Source organism: Boleophthalmus pectinirostris, unplaced genomic scaffold (genome assembly GCF_026225935.1).
Source record: "Boleophthalmus pectinirostris isolate CB_2022bp ecotype Guang Dong unplaced genomic scaffold, ASM2622593v1 HiC_scaffold_16, whole genome shotgun sequence".
Taxonomy (NCBI): Eukaryota; Metazoa; Chordata; class Actinopteri; order Gobiiformes; family Gobiidae; genus Boleophthalmus; species Boleophthalmus pectinirostris.
Genome location: NW_026571095.1, coordinates 1,410,320 through 1,436,191, shown reverse-complemented (window position 1 = coordinate 1,436,191; position 25,872 = coordinate 1,410,320). Strand labels below are relative to the sequence as shown.

At 39.0% G+C, this 25,872-nt stretch overlaps 1 protein-coding gene across 1 annotated transcript in view; it reads left to right on the top strand.

Moving 5' to 3' along the window:
* lig1 (ligase I, DNA, ATP-dependent) overlaps window positions 1-25,872 on the top strand; it is a 151,028-nt gene that overhangs the window by 110,135 nt on the left and 15,021 nt on the right. The window contains exons 23-24 of the mRNA XM_020941232.2: window positions 623-775; window positions 19,418-19,471. Coding sequence (XP_020796891.2) covers window positions 623-775; window positions 19,418-19,471 — 207 coding nt within the window. The remainder of the gene's footprint in view (window positions 1-622; window positions 776-19,417; window positions 19,472-25,872) is intronic.

Below are 25,872 nucleotides of genomic sequence, written 5' to 3'. Positions count from 1 at the left end.
AGTTTCTTTGCTCTAGTGTTTGATATTTTAGTTATTTTAGTTGTGATACAGGTTGAATGAGTGATGTCTATTGCTTCATTCAGCTATTTTTATTTGCTTAATTATACGGTCTGTTTGAAAAGGGTTTACTGGGATTATCCTGCTTTATTGTTTTTGTGTCTGTGGCATAAAGTAGGATCAACATAATTGAAGAATTACCTACATTTGAATTTATTTTATAGGAATGCCCCCATCTCATGGCACATATATAAAAATGAAAATAAAAAGGACAAACTAAAAGTAGAGATGTGCTTAATTCAGATGATTCTGATCAAGAATCTGCCAATACCCAGTATCAACTGATACTGTTACAAGTGCAGAGCATTTATTTCCTTTAAACAAAAATATTACTAGACTAAACTGATCCAAATGTTACATCGCTTTGCATGTCAAACCAGATATTTGGTGTCTATACAAAGAATGACCAAAACACTTTAAAAAGTTGATAGTATTTGACTAAAACTCTGTGCTGGTTTCTGGTCACATTTACTGTGGTTTCCCTCCAGAAACTCCATTTTCAAAAAAGTTTAGCTGGTTCGTTTGTGTTCTGTAACTGTGATTGTGATGTTTTGTATTCTCTCAGTTGAAGAAGGACTACCTGGACGGCGTTGGAGACACTGTGGACCTGTGTGTGATTGGAGCATATCTGGGGAAAGGGAAAAGGACCGGGACCTACGGCGGCTTCCTATTGGCCTGTTACGACGAGGAGAACGAGGAGTTTCAGTCTGTCTGCAAGGTACCAGTCTGAGATTATGTGCAAAATATTGCATAGCTCACAAGGGGACTGTTTTTAAAATGTCATGTTTTGCAATTGGCAATAGAAGCCATGGATTTTGGGCTTACTTGCTGCTACTGCTTTGTTGTTTTCATACTTGTAGAACATACATTTTAAATTACAGATGCCCAAAAGAAGTAATGCTGCGGACATGTTTGCTTGATCTTAAGAGGAAGTCAGTATTAAAGAAAGCATATTGTTCTTGTGTGTGCTCTATACTTATTATCTATGACACCTGTAGGTTATTATTAGGGTTGTTCCAAAAGCTCTGATACTGCACATTTTTCAGGTATTGGTATCGCCGAGTACTCAGACCAAATCACCGCGCTGATACCACTGTGTATGAATGAGGAGCTGTAGATGCGAGTAGCTGCTGTTTACGTCGGTGGCTAATGCGACCACTAATGAACAGGGCAGATTAAATACAAACTGTGGAGGCTCTGTAAAACACTTGAATAATAGTCAGAATAACAGAAAAGACATTTGTTACTCTTTGATGCCTTCATTTAGCCTTTGGTGCGGATGCCAAGTTTGGTAAGATAACTGGGAGAGTGCAGCCAGAGAACAACGGCAACAGCGACAGTGCTAATACAGACGTTGTTGACTCTGCATGATTAGCCATGTGCTCCGAGAATGAGCGGCTTTTTACACTCCTCACTGTTGTTTTTATCCGCACTGTGATAGAAAGTGAACCTGCTTAAATCAGCTTAACTCAACACTGCTTATCCTCAAGATCATTATACATTTCACCAATATTTTAGTCCACAAAATCTTATTTATTCTTGCATTTCTTTAAAATAACCTTGTATATAAAAAAATTAGGAGTACTTCTTCACACTAGGCTATCAGACTAGTATCAGTATCGGCGAGTACACCAAGGCCAAGTACCTGTATTGGATCGAATCCCAAAAAATGATATCGGAACAACACTACCGTATTTTCCGGCCTGTTAGGCGCTCTGGATTATAAGGCGCACTGTCATTAAATGGTCTATTTTCAAACTTTTTTCACAAATAAACCGCACCGGACTTTAAAGGAAACACAACAGATGGATGGGTGAGTGGGACTTTGTTTGGTGCGTTCACTGAGACTCTGGGCTTTGTTCAGTTGTGGCGTGTAGGGAGGGTGCTGTCTGGGACCGCTGGATTGTCAGCGTGTTCACAGTGACTCAGTTGTTCAGTTGTGTCTACAAGTGGCACGTTGCACTCGCTTTTTCGGTTCGTTCCTCCGTTCCATTCCTTGTCAACATGGAGTGATGGCTGCGGGTGTTTTTCACTGCGCGGTCTCTGTCTGCTCCGTGTGTGTTTGCGGCTTTGTAGTTTACTGAAGTCGTGCTGGGACACCTGAGTGGATTCGTGTATAGGGTGCTCTGGTTTGCGGGGCACGCGGTCGTTTTTTGGTAGGGTTAGAGGCTTAAGAGCGTGCCTAATAGCCCGGAAATACGGTAATTATTATGTTTTAAGTTGGATATTTTAAATCACAATATTGATCTAAAACAACTTAATAACCGAAACAAGTGACTTCCACGTTAGAAAACTGTGGTGTCCAATGGGAGTTGACGTCACTGTAAACGTCAGCACAACAAAGCGCTGCATGTAGTGGGCTCCTCCTGTGGATAGCTGCACATCACACTAGAGCAGAGTATTTTTTTATGTTTGGACCAAAATTACTACATGACGCTGACGAATCCTAGGTGTATCACAGATTAAGAAAATAAAATTAGTCACAGTGAGCATGTACCGATGGCAATGAAAATAGAAGTTGATTAGTAAAATGGCGCCTTGAAAGTAAGTGATTAAAGATGACTCAAACATGCATAAATCACTCCAAATACAACTTCAGACAGTCAATGAGAAGGAAAACAACTATAGCATGGGTAAAAGCTCTATCCATCCTGCATAATAGGTCTGCATTAAATGTTAGAAAAAGGACGCCTGATCAAAATTCCATTAGAGTCGTATAGTAAAATATTAAAGCTGTATTTCTGGATAAGTTTCTCTTTGAGACAGTTGCAGGGGTATTTTGAGTTTGCTGATTAGATGTTTGCTGTGACAACACGATAGAAACTCCACCAGAAATAGTTTTATTACTTTTCTGAATGCTCTGTTTTGACAACCTCATATCAGACCTCTCCTTTTCATCCTGATCTCAAAAATACATGTTTTCTTCTCACTCTTGATATAGAAACCTCTCCATGGATCGTGTTTTGTAGCTTTAGATAACTTATAGAACTGATTTTCTGAGCAGTTAGTCGCATTAGAATATTGTTTTCTTAAGAAAACTGGAGTTGTGTTTTAATAGTTTAAAGGTGCACTGTGTAAGGGTCCGTCTTCTGCTTATCTCCATGGTGATGTGCCTAGAATGTTCCACAGTATAGCCATAAACGTAAGAAAATTCTCTGCTCCACCGTGTGATGTCATGAAGTGGTTGTTTAGTTCAGTAGAGACTGAGTAGAGATAATTCCAGGGCTGAAATGATCTAAATGATTCTAGCGAAGGTGTGTGGAGTTTAAAAACACAGTGGTGCACTTCCTGAATTTACCACATGACATCACAAGGTGGAACAAAGTGTTTTCAGTGCTTGAATAATGCCTGATATCGGACCTTGAATGTAACTTGCATAAACAGTAAATATCCATTACGTGTCCCTTCTGTTTGTTAGAAATACGTCACCAGACTTTCCCTTTTGGTCTGAGGCATCGACTCAGATCTAAAGTTACATAGAGACTGAATAACAAGCCCCGATGCGCACCGCCATGTTTGACAAATATTTGTCAACCTTTGTTATTTAATCTGTCTTGTTGTTTTTGTATCAAATACTGATGTAACAATGATGTAATAATGATACTACTACCAACTTCCTACTACAGTTAAGACGTTGGTAGTAGTACTATATGTGTATGATGAAAAATAGTAAAAGTAATGGCAGTAGCAGTAAGAGTAGGAGTAGTAGTAAAAGTAAATTGGAACTAACTTGTAGTAGTAGTAAAAGTAAATTGGAACTAACTTTGTAGTAGTAGTAAAAGTAAATTGGAACTAACTTGAAGTAGTAGTAAAAGTAAATTGGAACTAACTTGAAGTAGTAGTAAAGTGGAAATAATAGTAGTAGTGGTAAAAGTAAATTGGAAATAATTTGAAGTAGTAATAGTACATTGAAAATAACTTGAAGTAGTAGTACTAAATTGGAAAAAATATGTTGTAGTTGTAGTATTAAATTGGAAATAACTTGTAGCTGTAGTAGTAGGTGTAAATTGGAAATAATTTGTAGGTGTAAATTGGAAATAATTTGTAGTTGTAGGAATAGTAGAAGTTCAAAGCTGTCACAAGTAGCAGTAGTTGTAGTAGGGGTACTGTAATGCTTGTAGTATTAGTAGTAAGGCAGTGGAAGTATCTCATAGTACTTAAGTGTGCTGTTGGCGGTTTGTAGGATTCTGAAATAAAATATATGAAATATTGATGTATCAAATGCCATTACAAAACAGAATTGAGAGTAGCAGAAAGTTAATAGTAGTAGTAGTTTGTAATAGTTGTACATGTTGAAAGTTTCATGTAGTAGGTGGTGTAGCAGTTGGAGTAGTCATAGTGGGACAGTGTAGTGTAAAATTTCAAAGTCTATTTCGATACTAAGGAATACACTCTATACCGATTCTGATACTATGACCATGATTAAAAAAAACAAACAAAAAACATGTCATTTTCAACATTAAATCACAATACTTTCTTTATTACTTCCTGTTGCCTTTTATCTGTGTAATCTTTCAGTGGTCCAGGTAGGTCATAGTTGTAAAATATGTTGTTGGTGGCTGGTAATATTTTGAAGTAAAGTATAAGAAATAGTAGTTGTAGTAGTAATACCTGTGTTGGTAATAGTAGTTGTAAAGTATGTTGTTGGCAACTGGTAGTGTTTGTGTCTGATTTTTAGATGATTTTTGTTAATTGGGCGATATTTTTTTTGTTGGGTTTCTAAGTTTTAATTTTGATTTGTGTTTCTTTGTGCTTTTTAACAATAGCTCCTGTCAACAATGTTTGGCCTATTCTAATCTTGGAAGCACCTGTCCCCGAAAACATGCATTTCCAATTTCATGTTTTATTCTTTTTATTACTGCCAACTATAAACTTGTTTTATTGGGAATACAAAAAGTAATCCTCTAATACTGTGGTGAAAATCAATGCATTTTAAACAGTGGCAGAGTGGTTGTTCTGTCTCTTCCTCTCAGTACGGAGGTTGTGGGTTAGACTCTAGATCTCCAATGCTCAAAATGTCATGTCATGAAGCGATAGTTTTCAAGTTAATGGCTACTTTTTACCATTTGTTCAGCACAGGTGGCAAATCCAGTGCTGAAATTACATTCTAAAAATAACCCGCGATAGGTGAAATCCGCGCAGTCAACATTATATTTTACAATTATTATATCTGTTTTAAGGCTGTAAAACCACACACTATTTACACTTTTCTCACACATTACAGTTAACCTTTTTGCATCCTTCTTAAAACTTATTGCTGCTGTCGTCCTTTTGTTATTTTTGTCCTTTATGTAACGAACCAAAGATTCATTTATTCTGTAATGGAGCCCTAGATCAGAGTACTGCACGGGTTTTTGGAGACTCGCACCCACGCAATAGAGCACCGCACCGGCCCGTTAACCAGAGATTATATCAAACTTTTGCACTGCCTATGACCATGGACTGAACCAAGACTAAACCAGGACTAACCTAGGACTGGTTCCAGGACTGAAACAGGAGGACTAAACCAGGACTGAACTAGGACTAAAACAGGAGTAAACCAGGACTAAACCAGAACTGAAACAGCACACACTGTCGGGATGGGCTCGGAGGTGACCGCAAGAGAAAGGACCTGCTCACCTTCGCACCTCATGGAGGTAAACGCGGCCATCGCCTGATCGCTCTTTGTGGACACTCTGCTTCGGTATTCTCACTCTTAACTCCAAGATTAGTCCTGATTTAGACTGGTTTAGTCCTGGTTTAGTCCTGACCCGCCCTTGTGTAATCACTACCTGCTCACCTACCCGCCCGTAAAATTCTAGAAAGTTAAGTTTCAGTTTTCAGTTCCGTTTCAGCAGCTGTTTGCCCGTGGGTACCCAACCCAGTGCAGGACTCTGCCACAGCCGGGTAACTACTACCTTTTTTCAGCGTGTCCAGAAGTCCAACTTTTTGTGTGATGGTTTCATCTTCTGCCTTTTGGGTGTGAGCGCAGGAGCCTTTGTCGGTGCAGAGTGTTTCATCGACACTGTCGGGGAGAAAACTCACAAACAGTACTTCAGAATCACACTGCAAGAGATCCAATATTTATGTACATTTGGCAACTGAACGCGTTCTGTACTGTACAGGAGATACGGCATGAAGGAGATTGATTGACAGTGATCTGCAGTCTCTTATCCAATCAGGACGCAGGGTGAGGAACGCAATGCGCCTACATACGCTGTAAAAAAAGCAAGTAAAATTGCACTTTAAAAAAAATCTGCGAGACTATAAAAAGTGATCCGCGATACAGCAAGGGACGACTGTATATGAATATGATAGGAACATTAATAACAGACCAATCAGGGATCTTCTTTTCCAGAGGTCACTCCCACTAGCCTTCGCAACAGCTTTCATTGACAGCATTACTAAGCGCCCACTTCTTGCCAAACCAACTTTGTGGACGAAAGGGATGTTACCTTCAACAGCCTCGCTCCGGATTGGCTCTTTGGTTGCTGTGATACTCACCTTCGTAATTCCAAATATGGGACTCTGCTCCAAATTTGCCGCTATAACCCCTCGGCCTCTGTGAGCTTCATTTGACTGGAACTGAATGCTATGGGTACAGTCTATTCCCCCTGTGTTGCTGAGACAGAGTGGTTAGCCTGTTTCTTCCTCTCACTATAAAGAGGTTGTGGGTTAGACTCCTGATTTTTTTTGTGTATAGCGTGCATGTCCCTAGTCCCTCTCTATTCACGTCTTGTTTTATGCTTTCTGCTTGTGAATTCTGGCGTTTTTATTCAGTTGTTTTTATAGTTCTTCTTACATAAACTTGTATTGAATTTATAGACTGGTGTAAAAGACTTCTGCTCTGTACCCAACACAAAACAGTTCTGAGGCACAAGCTCCAAGTGAGAACTCATCTAAGTTTATAGAAGGGTGGAGGGCGCTGGATAAATATGTGCCCGATCTTCAGTAAATCCATTTTCTACGGACACACACGAGGAAGTTTGAAAAGGAAAAACATGGCCGGTCTTTCCAGGACAAGCTACATCTCATTCTCGATCTCATTCAACTTTCACAGCAACGAGAGATGAGGCGTAACATGTGAAATATTTAGATAGAGAGGCGTTTCAAAAATCATTCAGATTCTATTATTCATTTCATACTTCTCCCTTTGGCAGTTTTGATAGGTAGAATACCCTTCCACTGATGTCAGGGTTGGCGGTTCGAATCTTGCGCTTGACATAAATACTGGTTGAGTGGAAAGATCCGCTGACCCTCAGGTTGGCAGGGCGATTCCAATTCCAACAGATAAATGCAGTTGTTGTGTCCTTGAACAAGACTCCTAACTCCCCTCACCCCCAGTGTATATGTGTGCTGGTGTATGAATAATGTGTGAGATAGGGATGTAACCATAACCAAAATAGCGTGATATCGTATCGTCAGAATGCTCACAATAATATCGTGGTCCATCACAACTATGTAAAAAAAACAAACTGTTATTAAGCACTTTAAATCTTATTTCTTTGGAATATGGCAGTAATGATTGGCACTGAAGACTGGTCAAGGTATTTAAAAAGGAAAAAATAGCGTATGTACAATTCTGTTAACCTCTCCAAAATATCGCAATAATGATCATATCGTGAGAGGCACATCATGATAATATCGTACTGTGAGATTTGGATACCGTTACATTCCTCGTGTGAGAATGTGTGAGTGGTTCCTTGATGTAAAGTGCCGTGTAAGAATGTGATCATGTCCTATTTTACACTAACACAGAGAGGACATCCACACTCCACTCAAGTTACAAGTCAGATCTGTAGAAAGGCGACCCCCGCTTGTGTGACTGATTGCTTGCCTCGTTAACCAGTGGTACAGACCAGTCACAGATCAGCATTGTTGTTTGGGCGGAGCTCAAAGTGAACTGCTCAAACAAGCCAAAACAAAGACAGCTGTTAAAAAATAATAATAATAAATAAATAAACTAACTAAAGAAATGCTGTATTGGTATGTTTGATACATAATGTGGTACATTCCAGACAAAGCTGGTTTAGTCCTGGTTAAGTGTTAGTTCAATACACAGTCCTAGTGGTACAGAATTCTCACATACAAGTTTGTATTGTGAATCCAAGTAGTTATAAGAAGTGCTTAAATCCTGGTTTAGTCCTGGATTAAACCTGGTTTAGCCCTGGTTAAGTCCTAGTTTAGTCCTAGTTTAATGCTATTCCCCATTACTCCTTTCAGGTTACAATCCTGGAGGTACTGGCTCTTCACTTACAGGTTTTTATAGTGAAGTCAGCTCGTCTAAATATTTATATAAAGTGCTTTTGTCCTTGTTTAGTCCTAGTTTAGTCTTAGTTTAATACACAGCTCTATTCCCCATTGCTCTTCTCTAGTTGCAGTCCTGGAGTTACTGACTCCTCACACAGGTTTTTATAGTGAAATCAGCCTCTCTAAATATTTACATGTGCTTTAGTCCTGGTTTAGTCTTTGTTTAGTTCTAGTTTAGTACTTGTTTAATCCTAGTTTAATGCAAAGCACTATTCCCCTTTGCTCTTTCAGGTTAGTCCTGGAGGTACTGGCTCCTCACATACAGGTTTTTATAGTGAAATCAGCCTGTCTAAATATTTATATGAAGTGCTTTAGTCCTGGTTTAGTTCTAGTTTAGTACTTGTTTAGTCCTAGTTTAATGCACAGCTCTATTCTCCATTGCTCTTTGCGTTTACAGTCCTAGAGGTACAGACTCCTCACATACAGGTTTATAGTGAGGTCTCATTCATCTCCGAGCGTGCTCAGTTGTGGCGTGTAATGTTGAGATTTCCTGTTTTGTCTGCCGTTATTGATTCCTCTCTCCTGCTGTTCATCGCCTGAGCAGCTTCTGGATTTCATTTTTGGCACTGCTCATTCCTCACCAGTTATTTCTGTACATATTTTCACCCTTTTTCCCCCAGCTTTGCACTTCGAGGTGTGTTCTGGGTCTCTGTGACTGGGTTTATCCTTTTATGAAGACAGTAAATAGTGGTTTAGTATCTGACGGTGCAGATCAGATATTCGGCAGACTGTGTAAAACAGAGTTGCATAAGAGTGACTAGACGAAGTGTTTCAATAATTGGTGACTGCGCTGTGGCGTATTTTCATCCTATTTTTAACTTCATGGAGCAGAGATAAGCACACAGGGTTCTTCTAACAATTTTAACAGGCGGTTTTATGTGTTGTTGTGTGGTTATCTTGTCTTCTCCTGGTTGTGGGTTAGACTCTAGATCTCTCTGAGTTGAGTGTGCATGTTCTTCCTGTGTTTCTGACTAGGGATGGGCATTCGATGAAATTTTCTTAATCGATTGTCGGAAGAATTAACGATCGATTATCGATTAATCATTAACATTTTTATATTAAAATGATCATCATTATTATTACTATCTGCACTACTAATCTGCATAAATAAATTCAACTTTACGACATATAAACCGTAACCACTCTAGAGCCACATCAATCCGTTTGACATTATAATGTGTTTAATTCAGTTTTGTTCAACTCTCACAGAAACAAAACTTAAAACCGCATCGCTAATGTGCATAAACTCAGCGAAGATAAAACTACAGCTCTTGTGCGCTGATGCCGTTCAGCTTCTGTCAGATTAAAAGACATGACTCAGTGGAATACAGGTTAGTGTGACCATATTTGCGTTTGTCAAAACCAGGACACTGTACGGGGGGAGGGAGGTGGGGACTCGTCATCGATATTGCGCTACTCTCACCTGGCAAAGCTTTTTTCCACTGGACACCGAAACATATGTGCTGCTTTATACACTGTGCACATGGCCTCACACTTGTCCCGAACGCAACGGAAAGCGTGGAATTTCTTGTACAAGTCATCGTTAAATACGTATTTGTGCTTCGTTACGTTGCAGACTGACTGACTGTTTGTGTCTTGCTCCTTCTGAGTGCAGAGAGACACATGTACGGACCCCTGTTTGGTCACGCTACGCACAGCAACCTACATTCCGTTTGTCGATTAAAATTAACGTAATCGATGAAATTCTTAATGATCAATTATTGATTAATTGACTAATCATGCCCATCCCTAGTTTCTGCAGTGGTTAGTAGCCATCAGAGGAGCTTTAGACCAGTGGCCATACCAGAAGGTCAAAGTCTGCTCTCAGAAGCTAAGCAGGGGCGGTCCTGGTCAGTACTTGGATGGGGGACCACTGGGAATACAAGGTGCCACAGTGGGGAGCCAGTGACAAAAACTGTTGTGCTCTTAGGCAAGACATTTCACACATTTCCACATTGCTTAGTATAGTTAGAGATGCACTGATCCAACTTTTTCAGTCCCAAGTAGCTGTTGATTTTATTTCCTTAAAACTAGGGATGAGACAATAACCAAAATATCATGATATTGTATCGTCAAAAGTCTCACAATAATATCGTGGGCTGTTGCAATATATCGAATTACAAGTTTCTTTGCTTAAATGCATGGTTTTATAGAAGGAGCATCTTATAAATATAGGGAACTACATATCCCATGATTCATTTCAGTGCAGACAATATGAAGAAATATGTTTTTTACTTGAATTCTTGGGATTATGACACAAATAATTCACACCAAAATCTTGTCAAGTTATTTTAAAAGCAGAAACATGTCCCATCTACAATTATATTAGCCTCTTCAAAGTATCGCAATAACTATCGTAGATTTAAAACTAAACTTAAAACTAAAGACAGAACTGATCCAAATGTGTTAAGGAGCTGTTATATATCTCTTGAGTAACTACGGAACAAGGAAAGTAAAAGTTCAAAGATTATGAGACTTTCTGGGCTGATTATGACCAGTAAAGTCTTATTGCATCTATTTGTACGTACAACCAGGACATCGGCTGAACTGTTATTTGGAAGCCAATATCCAATCTAGCAAATGTTTCAGGATCTGCAATAATATCTGATAACAGTATCGGATCGGTGCATCCCTAATGGAAGTGATGTGTGTTGGTGGTGGGACGGTGGGATGGTGCAGATTGGCAGCCTCATTTCATTAGTCTGTCCCAGGGCAGCTCTGGCTACAATAGTATTTTACCACCAGCGAGTGTGGAGTGAATGATGCACTGTGTTGATTGTTGATTTACAGATCTTTTATATAGTTCAGAAGATATATATTTAGTTTAGAATTGTGAATTATTATGGCAATGGTCCATAGTTTACATGACTCAGTAGGTGAGAGGAATGAGTATTGCATTTCAATATGATGTCATTCAGGGTGAAGAAGCAGGATTTTTTGAACAGCAACATTAACTCTTTCCCCCATGAAGACGACATTTGACGACTCTCCCTTGTTTCCTTAATGATGTCTTTTGACACCTCCGCTGTATCACTAAAGACGTGATTTGACGACCATTACAAATGGCTCGGTTTTTCACATGTAAACAGAGGCTGTGATAGGTGGGGGCCACTACAACCCATACATACAAATATACGTATGAGTTGTTCCAAGTAGGCGTCCAAAGGGCAAAGAGTTAAAGGTGCACTGTGCAACTTTCCTGGAGGAAGGGTCCGACGCCTAACCAGGCTGGTGCCACCTAGTACCTTCACACAATTTAATTTCTCTCCAGTGACGAGGTCAGGAACTGGAAAATAGAAGATGGTTCGCAAAAACTCCGGACGTACGAGTTCAGGCATCAGCCAATCAGTGAATAGCCATACATTTGGGTTGGCAACGATTCCCGAAATCGAGGATTTAAAGCAAAGAGAAGAACAAAGAGGATGTTTGGTGAATTTTATCAGGGGTAAAGACAATATTGCCCTTCTTCCTACAGGATTTGGGAAAAGCTTTATATACCAGTTAGCCCCGTAAATGGAGCATTACATACATCACAACCAAATAGCAGCGATTGGTTAAATGAAAAAAGTAGCTGCCTACTGTTGAGCGAACGAATCCTAATGGTGTGAGGTCAGATGGTTTCTACGAAGTGAAACCGACTGATATATTTAGTTTAGAATTGAACTCTAGGTATTCTTTTGATGAGGAAACAACATTATAACATAGATCAGAATATAGCGTAATACGGGCCCTTTAAGACAGTAAGAATCAGGTACAGCTCCTTTAAACTCTCCGGTCACAGCTGGAGCCTCGTGTGATGAGTCTGATTGGACTGATGAGGCATTCAGCTCAGAGAATGTCCAATCAAATCAATGACGACACTCGCACTTTAAACCCCTGTATAAAAGGAGATGGTCCGTGAAGCAGTGATCAGAACAGTGTGACGGTACTACAGTGCAAATAGGGGGGTATTTTTAGAGTTGAGTCTGGATGCTTCTCAAACTTTTCAATGCAAGTAATTTAGACGTTCGAGAAATATGTCCTGATTTTTCACTTTGGATGACATCATATTGAAACATGATGCTCATTGCTCTCATTCGTCGGGTTGAGTCATGTAAACTATGGACCGATGTCATAGTAATTATCAATTCTAAACTAAACATATATCTTTAGAACTATATAAAAGCAGTTGGTCTGTAAAACAATGATCAGAACAGCGAGATGGTACTACAGGACAAATGCGAGGTTATTTTTAGACTTGAGTCTGTATGGTTCTCAAACCTTTTAATGCAAGTATTTAAAGGTGCATTGCGTAACTTTTCTAGTGGATTGTCTGCATTTCGCCCATAGAAATGTTATTGCTTTGTCTAGAATTTAACCACAGTATAGAAAAGCCTACCTATCAGAAGGGAGACAAGCAGGTTAGAGCACTCTGCCACATTACAGTTCAGATCTGTGGAGTCTCTTCTATTTACAAAAGGAATGTTTGTATTATTGAACTATAGAAACATCCGTAATTAATAAAAGCTAGCTAGATATGTTTAAAGTCATACCATGGAACATTCCAGGCAAAGTAATAATATTTCCATGGAAACAAGGTGGTGATGGACCCTCGTCTAGAAAAGTCGCACAGTGCACCTTTAACGTTGGTGTTCAAAAAATCCTGATTCTTCACCTTGAATGACGACATATTGAAATGTAATGCTCATTCCTCTCACCTGTTAAGTCATGTGAACAGTGGAGTGTTGCCATAGTAATGTTGTGGAAAAAAATAGTGATTTTGAAGTAAAACTAATGAACCCATGTTTGGAATACAGACCAAGGTTTATTCTTTTTGTTACAGCAGATATGGACAGGGCGTAGGCCACAGACCTACCTCCTCACCAGCAGTATGTCCGTCTCACATTTTGCCCCGAGTTTCTTCTCCTAGTCTCTGCCCCAGAGCATTTGAGCTCTGAGTATTTCTACAGAAATACAAGGTACATACATATCAAAGCAGAGTGACACTTGTTTGGCTGGTGCTAATCAACTTAACTTACATTTGAGGACAGATAAGACGACAAAAGGCTTCCTGAGTGACGACAATTGTGTCTGCTGAGCCTTTTCACATGCTAATGACTGTTCTGGGTCTCAGAAATCACATTCATTTACACAAAGGCAGACTGAGAGAAATCTTTCCACAATATACATTTCCATCACAGTAATTAACAGTTCTAAACTAAATATATATCTTCTGAAGTATATAAAAGCAGCGGTCAGAACAGTATGATGGCACTACAGGACAAATGGAATTATATCTAGAGTTGACTATGGTTCTCAAACTGTTCAATGCAAGTACTGTTTGTGTTAAAAAAGAAAAAAAGATTTTTCACCTTGAATCATTTTGAAATTGAACTACGGAACTGTTGCCATAGAAATGAACAATTCAATTCAACATTTCAAGAGTAAATATTACATCTTTTGAGTGGTCCTCAAAACACAACTCCAAGTCCTCAAAATAGTGCCTATAAAAGTAAAATGAGAATACCATGAATACCTGACCCCTTCACTGACCTTCCAGTTATTCCTTGCTATACCTTTAGTTTTGTGCAAAGCCCTGTCCACAAGCCTCACTCACGTTTCACTCATGTTTCCACATGACAATTTTCCGTAAATATACCAAAACATGATACAAAACTGCACACTACAGCTCCACAAACAAGACTCAAGAGTGCCAAAAACGAAACTGAAACTACGCATTTAATACATTGTAAATATGGTATTTTCAAAACAATATAAGGTAACAAGGAGATTCAAATGTGTAAGTGTGATTTTCTTCTTTAAAATTAGATGTAAGCAATGTCAAACTAGGACAATAATGTTCTGAATAGAAATGAATAGAAACATTTTATTACTTAAATAACCGCAGTCTTTGCCTTTTGATAACTGTGACCATTTAAACTCATATTTCTATTCAAATGTGATGAACCTGGCAACCTTCACTGTACTTAACGCTTGCATTCGTAGGCTGAAATCTATTGATGAAAATCCATTGCGACTAAATGATAATGGGTACAAGGCTGTTTTCATAGTTCATACAGAGGTCAGTTTAAACCTATCCAGCACCAGTATGACTGAACAATTTATTGCACTTGAAGGTCCTATATTACATTAAATTGACTCCTGTGAGCTTTAAGACATGTTAGAATGTTGTTCCCTCATCAAAAACAGACCTGGTGTTGTGTTGTTTCATTCACACATGTTTGAGTAACCTTTTATTATTAGTCTGTCTGCATCTCCAAAGCTCAAAATGCTCTGTTCCTCCTTGTGATGTCATGTAGTGGTAGTTTTCAAGTTAATGGCTACCTTTACCTAGCTTCAGAATCAATTTATTTGTCAGTATAAAAAACAATTCACAGAAACAAAATACTTCACTCAGGTCCAGGTCAACAGCAATACAGATAGTAATGAGTATAAATAGTTTAAAATATTGTATGTCAAATACAATCTTTAAAAAAACAATCACTGCTATTTTGTTGTCACGTATGTAATGCACCACTAACAGGGCTAACTGGTATATTAAGGTTTTCCCAAATCCCAAAGGAAGAAGGGCAATGACGTCTTTCCCCTTGATAAAATTCACCAAACATTCTCTTTATTCTGACTTTAAATCCTCGATCTCGGGAATCGTTGCCCACACTGAATGTATGGCTCTTCGCTGATTGGCTGGTGCCTGAACTCGCACTTCCGGGTTTTTTGCGAAACATCTAGTGTATTTCGATTCCTGTCCTAGTCGCTGGAGAGAAATGAAAATGAGTGGAGGCACTAGGTGACCCAGCCTGGCTAAAATTTACCTTTTGTTCCAGAGATTTACAGTTCATCAAAATGACTCTAGTGAAGGTGTATGGAGTTTAAAAACACAGTGGAGCACTTCCTGTATTATCACATGACATCACAAGTGTTTTCTCTTTGCCTAAATATGCAGGATTTGTTTAAATCTTCAAATCGTGTTTGTGCAAAAATAAAATGGGAGCTCGAAGTGCTTACATAACAATGTATAAAGATTACTCAAACATGCACGAATCACTAAATACAACTTCAGAAGGTAAATAAACTCAGAAAACAACATGGTTAAAAGCTCTGAAAAGTCTGTTTTGCATAATGGTTCTTCTTTGCAAAATACCTGTCAGAAAAAGCAGATTTAGACTTTTCAAAATCGTGCAGTTCTTCTCCCCAGTGGATGCACAGAAGTAAAAGTAAAGTTAAATGAGGACTGGAGTTTACAAAGTGAAATAATGCCCCAAATCTGTGAGACCTGCTCTCGTCCTTGACACGTTGCTGTGATTCTCCCTCTGAAACTCAAACCTCACTGTGTCCTTGAACCACGTCTGGTCCTGTTTGTCCGTCTGCTGCTGGGTCCACCATGAGACCGGTCAGTCTGTTTTAAAGATCCTATATTACACAAAACTAACTCTTGTGAGCTTTAAGATATGTTATAATTCGGTTACCTTTTCAAAAACAGACCTGGAGTTCACACATGTTTGAGTAATCCTTCATTATTCAAAATGTGCTCTTTCACATTGTGATGTCATGAAGCAGTAGTTACTAGTAGTCAAGTTAACAACTCCTTTAACCTTTACTTCAATAGAGATTGACAATTCAAGTGCTGAAATCTGTTTAAAAACACAGTGGAGCAATACAGCACCTGAATGTTTTCTGTTTGAGAGAAGAACTCATCCTAAATCTACAGGGTTTGTGTGTTAAACATGTAAATGAAACAAAACACAACTCCAGGTCTGTTTGTGATAAGGAAACTACATTAGAACATAGATCAGAGAATGGTGTAATATGGGCCCTTTAAAGGTGCATTGTGTAACTTTTCTGGAGGGTCCGTCAACTGCTTGTTTCTATGGATATGTCATTGCTCTGCTTGGAATGTTCCATAGTATGATAGTACTAAAGTACAATAGTACTTTCTACATTTTATCCACATGGAAGACATCAAATATATGAAACAAGATATATGGAATTACAACATGTAGTAAAGACAACAGTTAAAGGTGCATTGTGTAACTTTTCTGCTGTAAAGTCCATCAAATGCTTTTCTTTGTGAAGATGTTAAATGTTCCACAGTATGACATTAAACAGTTCTGCTTTACATTTATTCAAATACAGGTGGTTTTATAGCTCAAAAATACTTAGAAAAACAGACATTCCGACTGTGCGCGGGGTCGCCTCTCCACTGATCTGGCCTGTAACTTGCTTGGTTTTGGTCTCCATGAAGATAGAAAGGTTTACTGTGAAATATTCCAGACAAAGCAATAACATCTCCATGGAGAAAATGAACAAAATGAGATCACTGTGTACTGCGTGTGTCTGATTACAAAGCATTTTTATCCTCCAAGAACCAGGAAGTAGAGCAGTTAACATGCTGGTAATATCTACACCTGCATAAATGAGTATCCAGTTTAGATTCTAGTTTTCAGTATTTGATTTTCGATTTTTTTGGCAGCCCTATCTGGAGAAACTGTTCCAGGCTCGGTCATATAATACAATAAAATGGAACAGCCTTGGTTGTTGCATAGAGAGTTGGTTCTCATATTATAATTACTCCAGATTTTCTAGTTTTTCTTACAAATTATCCTCACAGTCGACTACAGCAGCGTTAGCATAAATCTAGGTTTCGATCCCCTCACATTTTCATCATTGATCCAGTGCGGTGTGTTACAAACAGACTTCCCAGAATGCCAGGCTGGAAGTGCACCGTGTTGCTCCCGGCGATTCTTATTGAAAATCTTTAACTTGATATTGGAAAGGGAATAGAGTTAAGTCTGAGAAACAAAGTAGACGAGAGCAGAACAGAAAGCATCTCCTCCTCCTCAAGATTGTAACATACATTTGGAATGAAAAGTGTTAAGGTTTAGGTGCATTGTGTATCTTTTCTGGTGGAGATGTTATATCTTTGTCTGGAATGTTTCACAGTATGGCATTAGACCTTTCTATCTTCATGGAGACCAAACAGGACCAAGTTACAGGTCAGAATGTATGTGTCTGAGCTATAAAACCATCTGCAATTGAATAAATGTAAGGTTGAGCTGTTTAATGCCATACTGTGGAACATTCAAGAAGAGCAACGACATATCCTTAGAAACAAAAACAGAAAAGTTACATAATACACCTTTTAAATATGCCTTAGGCCCATATTATGCTATTTTCTGATCTGTTATAATGTTTCCTAAAGGTAATAGGTAGCTGTTAAAACTGCCACATCATAACATCACAAAGTGGAACTGAGCATTTTGAACTTTTGAGATGTAGACAGAATAATAAACCAGGATTACTTAAAATGCAAAATGGATTTAACAACAAATTATCAGGAGCAACAAGAGTTAATGGAGACAAACTGAAAAGCTGTTGTCACAAGCGAGTTATCATTGTGAGAGACTTGTCTAAGGGCCTGTTTACTAGTGATGTGCCCTCCTGTCGAGGCTTTGAAGCGTGGGCCGAGTAATCCAGGAAGGCTTTGGTGAAGTGTGTATCGAGGCTTGTATCGGTGACGTATGTGGTGACTTTCGAAGCCTCGCGAGCCGCCCGTACCACGTGACCGGTTCAGGAAGTGGTTTGCAGATTTGGCGCGCGATTCGAAACATAAGGGCCAAAGAAACGCAACAGATTCCCCCTCACATTTTGTGGTTTTGGGGTATTGTGAGTTTGGTACATTCTATTTGAGATTCTTTTTTTTTTTTGTGATGGAGCCAGCAAGAAAAGAATATTTTCCCCTTTTAGGAACATTTTGAGCTGATATCTCCTAATAAGGTATATAGTAATAATGACGTCATTAAATAAACAATATTACTAAATACACAAATTTGATAACACAGTGTTTCCCGTAGTCTAATATATTTCTATAAGTTCAGGTGAAGTGTCTACTTTTTCTTTTAACCCGACCATTATATCATGAATCCAGACTCCATGTTAATAAATTCACAATTTATGTTGGTATCACAAACATTCAAATAGTTAATCATACATTTGTTAAATATAAATCTTTCCATCAGAACCACGACGATCATGTTGATTGTTCTATTTTCACTCTGCCTGTTATACATTTTTTTGGCCACTTGATGGCGCAGTGGAGCAAATGAAGCACCTTGAAGCATCGGCTCAAGCGTCGAGCAAATGGACAGAACGCTTCAGTGCTTCATGGGGCTTCATCTCACCATCACTACTGTTTACACGAGAACGCTTGCGGATAAGAACGACAAAATATTTTATCGGAAGTACCTTTCGTTTAGAAGGTGACGGCGTTTTTGAGGCTTAAAAACGCAAAAATCTGAAACCACCCTCCAGATTGGAAGAGTTGAATACACTTCGCCGTAGTGTTTCCATCTACACTGCTCAAGATAGATCTGCTCACATCGTGTACATGTTTACGTCACACATATCATCACCTAGCCGCCTGGCATGCATACTCAATCCAATTCCACACACTTTTGCGTGACTGTATGCATGCAGATTTACTCCTGATAACACTTACTTAAAAGCGTAATAAAAAGTAAAGACGTGATGCCACTTTTGCGTCTTCTGTTCAGACCATTATCATATAAACATAGCCTCAATGCACAAATCAGCTAACTTGAGTAACAGAACATCTGACAGAGTAGTGCCTTAAGTTAGCATCACACCCCCAGGGAATGTTGTTGCAGAGTATCAGTTGGTCCTCTCTAATATTTGACATGGTGACATTCCTGTTTCTTATCTTGTATCTGCCTTTAAACTGTCTTTTCTCACCTCTCTTCTCCTTCCCTTGCTCTGTACACTCTGTACGCTCTGTAGACTCTAGTGCTGTTTTCAAATCCACTTTTACATGTTATTTTGAGTTTAGTGTCAGTCTCTTCGTATCTTGTAGTTTTACATCTATGTCGAGTAGAGCAGAGGTGACATTAAACTAGACTGCAGTGAAGTTCTCACTCTGTATCTTTATTTATATCTCTCTTTGCCTCTTTTTCTCACTTTCTCTTTCTCTCTCCGCACCTCTCCCTCTCTCCCTCTGCAGTAAATGTTATGTACAGTTTTGATCTAAAGAGCTGTTTATCTCCTCTGTCTTTTTCAGATCGGGACGGGGTTCAAAGACGAAGACCTGGAGCAGCACTACAAGTTTCTGAAGGTAAAGAGAGAGTTTAATAGGCCCATATAAGGCATCAGTTTCTCCTATCTGTGGTCGTATATTAGCACAACTGACTCTTTTGCACTTTAAGCCAGGTTCTGATGTTGTTATCTCATCAAAAACAGATAATTTGTTTGTTTGTTTTTTTCCATTTTTACCATTTTTAGTAGACATTGATAATTCCAGGGCTGAAATTATCCAGGCGATTCTAGTGAAGGTGTATGAAGTTTAAAGACACAGTGATATCACAAGGTGGAAAAGAGTGTTTTTGTCTTTTTGAGAGAATAACTCAGCCTAAATCTGCAGGGTGTGTGTGTTAAACATGTGTATGAAACACAACCTTCGGTCTGTTTTTGGTGAGGAAACAATAGGAGTGTAACAATATCCAAGTCTCACGATACGATATTGACACGGTATGAACCCGCCAGTACAATATTTTTTGCAATATCGTGGTAAAGCTCACAATATGGTGGGGAGGGGCACAGTTAGGGCTGTAACAATATCCAAATCTGTCTGTACGATATTTTCACATTATACATCTCACAGTACGATATTTATTGCAATATTTTGTGGATACTATTATGCTACTTTTTCCTCTTAAAATGCCTTGACAAGACTTAATCCAAAGAACTAAGACTTAAAAGTGTTAGAACTGTTATTTCTTCTTGTAGTCTGCACTGAAATGGAGCAAAGGATCATGGTCTATGTAGTTCCCTCTGTCTTTTTTTTAGCTATTACTGCACCATAACTCTTCATTTAAGCAAAGTGACTTGTAAATCGATATATTGGGATGGTCCACGATATTATTCTGAGAACTTCGATATTTCGATTATTGTTACATCTCTAGGAAACAACATCAGAACATAGATCAGAAAATAGCCACAAAAAGGTGGGAGTGACTTGTTTAACAGCACAAATCAGCTCCTCTGCTTTAGTTGTTGTCAGTTGAAGTCAGTTCTTTATGGACAGATTGTGTTAAAACAAAGCACAAATTAAAGTCTGACAAACCTCAGACAGAGCAGTGTCTCTAGTTAACATCACACCCCCAGAGAATGTTACTGACATCACTTGTAAAGAATCAATTATTCAAAACACAAATTATTTGTCCATTAACTATCAATATGTTCTTTTTATATTTATGTTTTTTCAATGTTATATTTTATTTTTCCTCCATAAACTGTCATTTAAAAGTGTGAATTGTAACTCCACATTCCCCCTTTTGCGCACATATCAAACACATTCTAATTTCCAAAATAAATGGTCTCATTTTTGGAGCTGAATAGAGCCGCGGTCTCTCTCTCATGGGGCCATTTCCACTCTCACAATCATCCATCTTTCATTTAATTCTCGTTTTCATTTCGTTTTGTTTGACATAAATGAAATGTCCAACTTTGAAATGAGACGGCCACCTCCCAAATGTGCCCTGTGCAATTTTAAATACCGCCATTACTTTGGACATGTCTCCTCCTGGGGTTTTCCACTATTTGTCTTTATCGGAAATGACTAAAGCAACTTAAAAAAAAGAGCAACTGGTGTATTCCTATCTGTGGTGGATGGAGTACTCAATATTGGTACTTAAAGGTGCACTATGTAACTTTTTGTTTGGCTTGTTTCTATGACATGTCATTGCTCTTCCTGGAATGTTCCACAGTATGACATTAACAGCTATAGTTCACATTTATTCAATTACAGGTGGTTTTATAGCTCAAAAATACCTAGAAAAACAGACATTCTAACTGTGAGCGGGGTCACTTTTCCACAGATCTGACCTGTAACTTAGTATGGCATTAGACTTTTCTATCATCATGGAAACCAAACCAAACCAGACCGTGAAACATTCCAGACAAAGCAATAACATCTCCATGAAGAAAAGCATTTGACGGACCCTCCACCAGAAAAGTTACACAATGCACCTTTAAGTAAAAGTACAGATACAGAGGCAAAAAATGACATGTTTCACGTGAGAAAATCTAGAAGTAAAAGTATTAAAGTACCCAATGAAAAATGTATTTTAAAAAGTAAAAAATAAGTATGTATTTAGATTTTACAACAATTTGAGGATGAAATGTAGCGATTTTGAAAAATAATTTAGATGATTTTAAGTGATGCAATTGATTTATACATTTTTGTAGCTGTATTTGTGTATTTGGTTTACTGAAATGCAAAAATGTAAAATTAAATGTGAAAATAAATAAATAAATCTTAGCCATTTCAGCAGGTTTCACACTGTAAAGAAAAGCACTTTTGACTTTTCAGTTCACGTCAAAGATGTAGTGGAGTAGAAAGTACAGACAGTTGGTAGAGCGTTCGTCCACTGATCTGAAGGTTGGCGGTTCGAATCCCGCCCTTCACATAAAAAACATCATTGGTTGAGCGGTCAGATCCACTGATCCACATGTTGGCTGGTGCCATTCTAGCTCCCACAGATGAATGCTGTCGTTGTGTCCTTGGGCATGACACTAAACCCACCTCACCCCCAGTGTCTGCATACACTGGTGAATGAATGTGTGTGTGAATGTGTGAGTGAATGAGTGAGTGGTTCCTTGTTGTAAAGTGCTTTGAGTGCCTTGAAGGTGGAAAAGCGCTATAGAAAAATGTGACCATTTACCATTTAAAATGTACTTAAAGGGCCCATGTTGCGCTGTTTTCTGATCTATGTTCTAATGTAGTTTCCTCATAACAAGTTGTTTTGTTTCATTCACACATATTTAACATACAAATCCTGCATATTTAGGCTTTAGGAGTTCTTCTCTCAAACAGAAAACACTCTGTTCCACCTTGTGATGTCATGCTTAATACAAGATGTGCTCCTCTGTGTTTTTAAACTCCAAATACCTTCACTAGAATCATTTGGATAATTTCAGCCCTGGAATTGCAAATCTCTACTGAACTAAAACTAAAAAGAGCTGTTAATATGAAAACCACCGCTTCATGACATCATTAGGTGGAACAGAGCATTTTGAGGTTTGGAGATAATATTAAAGGAGGCAAATATTAAAGGATTACTCAAGCATTTATAAATGAAACAAAACAATTCCAGTTATGTTTATGATGAGGCAACAACATTTTAACATCTTAAAGCTCACAAGAGTAATATAGGACCTAATAAAATAATAAAAAATAAAATTAGTACTTTTACTTTTATACTTTGTTACCTTCCACCGCTGATTCCAGTAGCGTCCAAGTGTCTGTAATCAACACACCTTTGAATAATTCCTCAACAAGTCAACTAAATCAGCCCTTCTGAACAGACATATTGACTGTTTTAAGCATAGGAAATGCGTCTCTACTTGTGTTTCCTATCTTAACAATGCGCATTTGGAAAACCGGTGTAGGAGGCGTCAGCACCGTTGGGGGATAATGAATAGCTTTTTCAATTTACTTCTGAAGAGGTCTGTTCCAATGTTCAACAAATTGACAACGCGCTCTGAAAATGATAGCAGAGGTAGTGAGCGGGGGACTTTTTTCCTCAAACCGTTTTCAATTTGAGGTTTGATTGACAGAATGAAGGCGTGTATTCGGTATAATTAACATTGTTTTTTTGGCATTTCGTTGTTGCAGTGTTTTGGGGGCTTGTTTGCGATGAGGAGTACATTTTGTTTGGAGAAGTAGAGACGAGGTTCATGAAAGCGAGTTTGAAGAGATTTGAAAATGCCAGTGTTTAAAATCTGGGGTGTGGTAATTCAGTTATTATTATCATGTCTGCACAATGTTTCGTACGTTATAATTTAAGGTTTTGGTGGATTTTTTTTTTAAATATTGGTTTTATCCATAGCCTGTATAAAGAAGTGGAATAAGGGAGTCCGTGTGATGACACCCATAGTGTTCAGCTCCAGTCAAATGAAGTTTCTTGAGGCTAGCAGTTATAGAGGTGAAAGTTCATATTTGGAAATCTGACCGCGAATATCGTGAATAAGAGCCAATCCAGATTGAGTTTGTTGAAGCGGTATTTACACCTTTAGCAGGGGGCGGGTGCTTGACAACACTGTCAGTCAAACCTGTTGCTCACTGTTGTGGGAGTGACCTGTCTGATATTAATGTTCATATCTTGATTTACGGACAAAATAATGAAAATAAAAAACCCAGGATCATGAGAAGAAGTAACTCTTCCAGCCCAACAGTATTGTATATGATACCTACATGTTTTATTTATCCGTTCATAACTTTCCAACCATAAAAGAGAAACATTTTATTTTTCCTTGAAAAACTGAGAGTTGCGGCTTTCTGAGCATATTTCCAGCATTATCCTCTGTCACACGCACACTGCGTGATGGCGCAGGGAAAACGTGTGTCCAATAGGAACTTTGTTTTCCACCAAATGCATGCCCTCCATCCGTTTTGAATTTGCCCCAAATTGTGCCAAAGAGTGTAGTGAGTCAAGATGGTCAGAGCGTCGAATGCTCTGTGTTTGTAATGGGTGAAAAAGCCACTCTAAGTGCAGTTATTTCTCAAATAAATAGCTAATTAAGCATCTTGGGCTCTGTAATTGGGCATCCCTTGCTGTTCTTATTTGAAAGATTTATTTCACTCAAAATGTACAAATCCAAATGTAACATACACCATGGAAATGCAGAAGGTGAATGTAGTGACGACTAGTGCATGCAGGTTGTGAAATAACAGATTGTACTGGAAAAAAAGATGCATAACACTTCATTAGGGCTAAAGGGGGAGTTTTAATAGCGAAATTAATTAAAAATCCAGGCGAGGACAAATGTATTAAAATTGCCCTTAGGTCTGAAAGGGTTAATATGAACATTTTAAGACCAAAGTGACGAGGCTCACTGCAGCAGTTATAGAGAGAGGGTGGTGGTTTTTCAATAAAAAGTGAACTGGGACCAGAGTCGATGTAGCTGTATCACGCCCATGCTCACTTCCTATTTGGAACGCGATGTCTAGCTGGTTACCTATGTCCATTTATGCACAGTCTGGTTTTCAGACATGAATTTGTACCTCATTCTCATTAGTATGATAACAAAATTAGAAATATAAATTGTAATTAAAGTGCAGTTCTTCTTGTATGAGTTGAATATTACAGTCAGAACTGCTGTAACTGGATGTTGATCACTATTGATACTTTGCAGCTGTCACCAACATTCCCTGGGGGTGTGATGCTAACTGTAGGCACTGCTCTGTTAGAAGCGCTGTTACTCAAGACACTTTAATCTGATCTTCAACACAATCTGGCCGCTCGCACTGATCACAGGCTCCTGAAAATGTGCTGTTTAAACCCATTTTATTTTTTTTCTTGAGTACTCACACTATCTTAAAACTGTTTGCATTGCATGTGTGCATTGTGTCGTCATGGTAACGCTGAACATTCTGCCAATAGAGGTACATGTAGAACACCCCCAGCGTGACGTCAGTGCAAAGTATCTATAGGTTAACATTATGATTCCTCTAGGATAATTATACCTCATTGTACTACCTTACAAAAAAGACCAACAAATGAATGTTGATCAATTAGAAGAGAGAGTATCTCACTAGTAGCTTTGTAGTTTGATGCTTATTGTTGTGTCCTTGAGCAACACACTCCATCTCTTTTCCCCAGCGCCTGCCTTTACAACTGTGAATTAACTGTAGATCGGGGTCACGGTAGCCAACCTCCACACTAATCTTACATTATTGCTCCTGTCCACTTTTTCCAAACTTACAATTTCCCACTGTACGCCGTAAATTGCTTTTCCTTTGTGCGCCGTGTACCTGCTGCAGCCTCCATTTTAGAGACGGCGGCGGCGATCTCTTTAAGCAGAAGGTTAAAAGTTTGGTGTGGAAATGCTGCGGGAGGCAGAATCCAGAGAGGCTGATTGAGAGGCCATAGTAATGTTTTGTTCACTGGACTAATAGAAAGTGTGTGTGGTGCTCTGTAATGAAGCAGTGTGAGGGTGATGGATGGAGAGTTAAGGGGAGCAAGCAGGGCGGCCCAAATACAAGAGAGAGAGGGAAGGAGGGGAAAGGAGAGGAGGGTGGAGGAGGAGAAGGAGAGGAAGGGAGAGAGCAGGGCAGCCCGAAGACGAGAGAGAGAGAGGGAAGGGAAAGGAGAGGAGGGCGGAGGAGGAGGAGGAGAGGAAGGGAGAGAGCAGGGCGGCCCGAAGACGAGAGAGAGGTTTGCTGAAGGAGAAGGAGGGAGAGAGGGAAGAGGAGGGATGAGCGGGAGAGAGAAGGGGTAGAGGAGGAGAGATGGGGATGACGAGAAGAGGAGAGAGGGATAAAGAAGAGGGGGAGAGAGGATGAAGAATATCGGAGGGGGTAGAGGAGGAGGAAAGAGAAGGATGTCGAGGACGGGGGAGAGGAGAGTTAGGGGGTGCAGGGTGGCGAGCAGGGTGGCCATAGTACAAGAGAGAGAGAGGGAGGGAGGGAGGGGGATGAAGAGAAGATTGAATGGAGAAGCAGAGGAGAGAGGA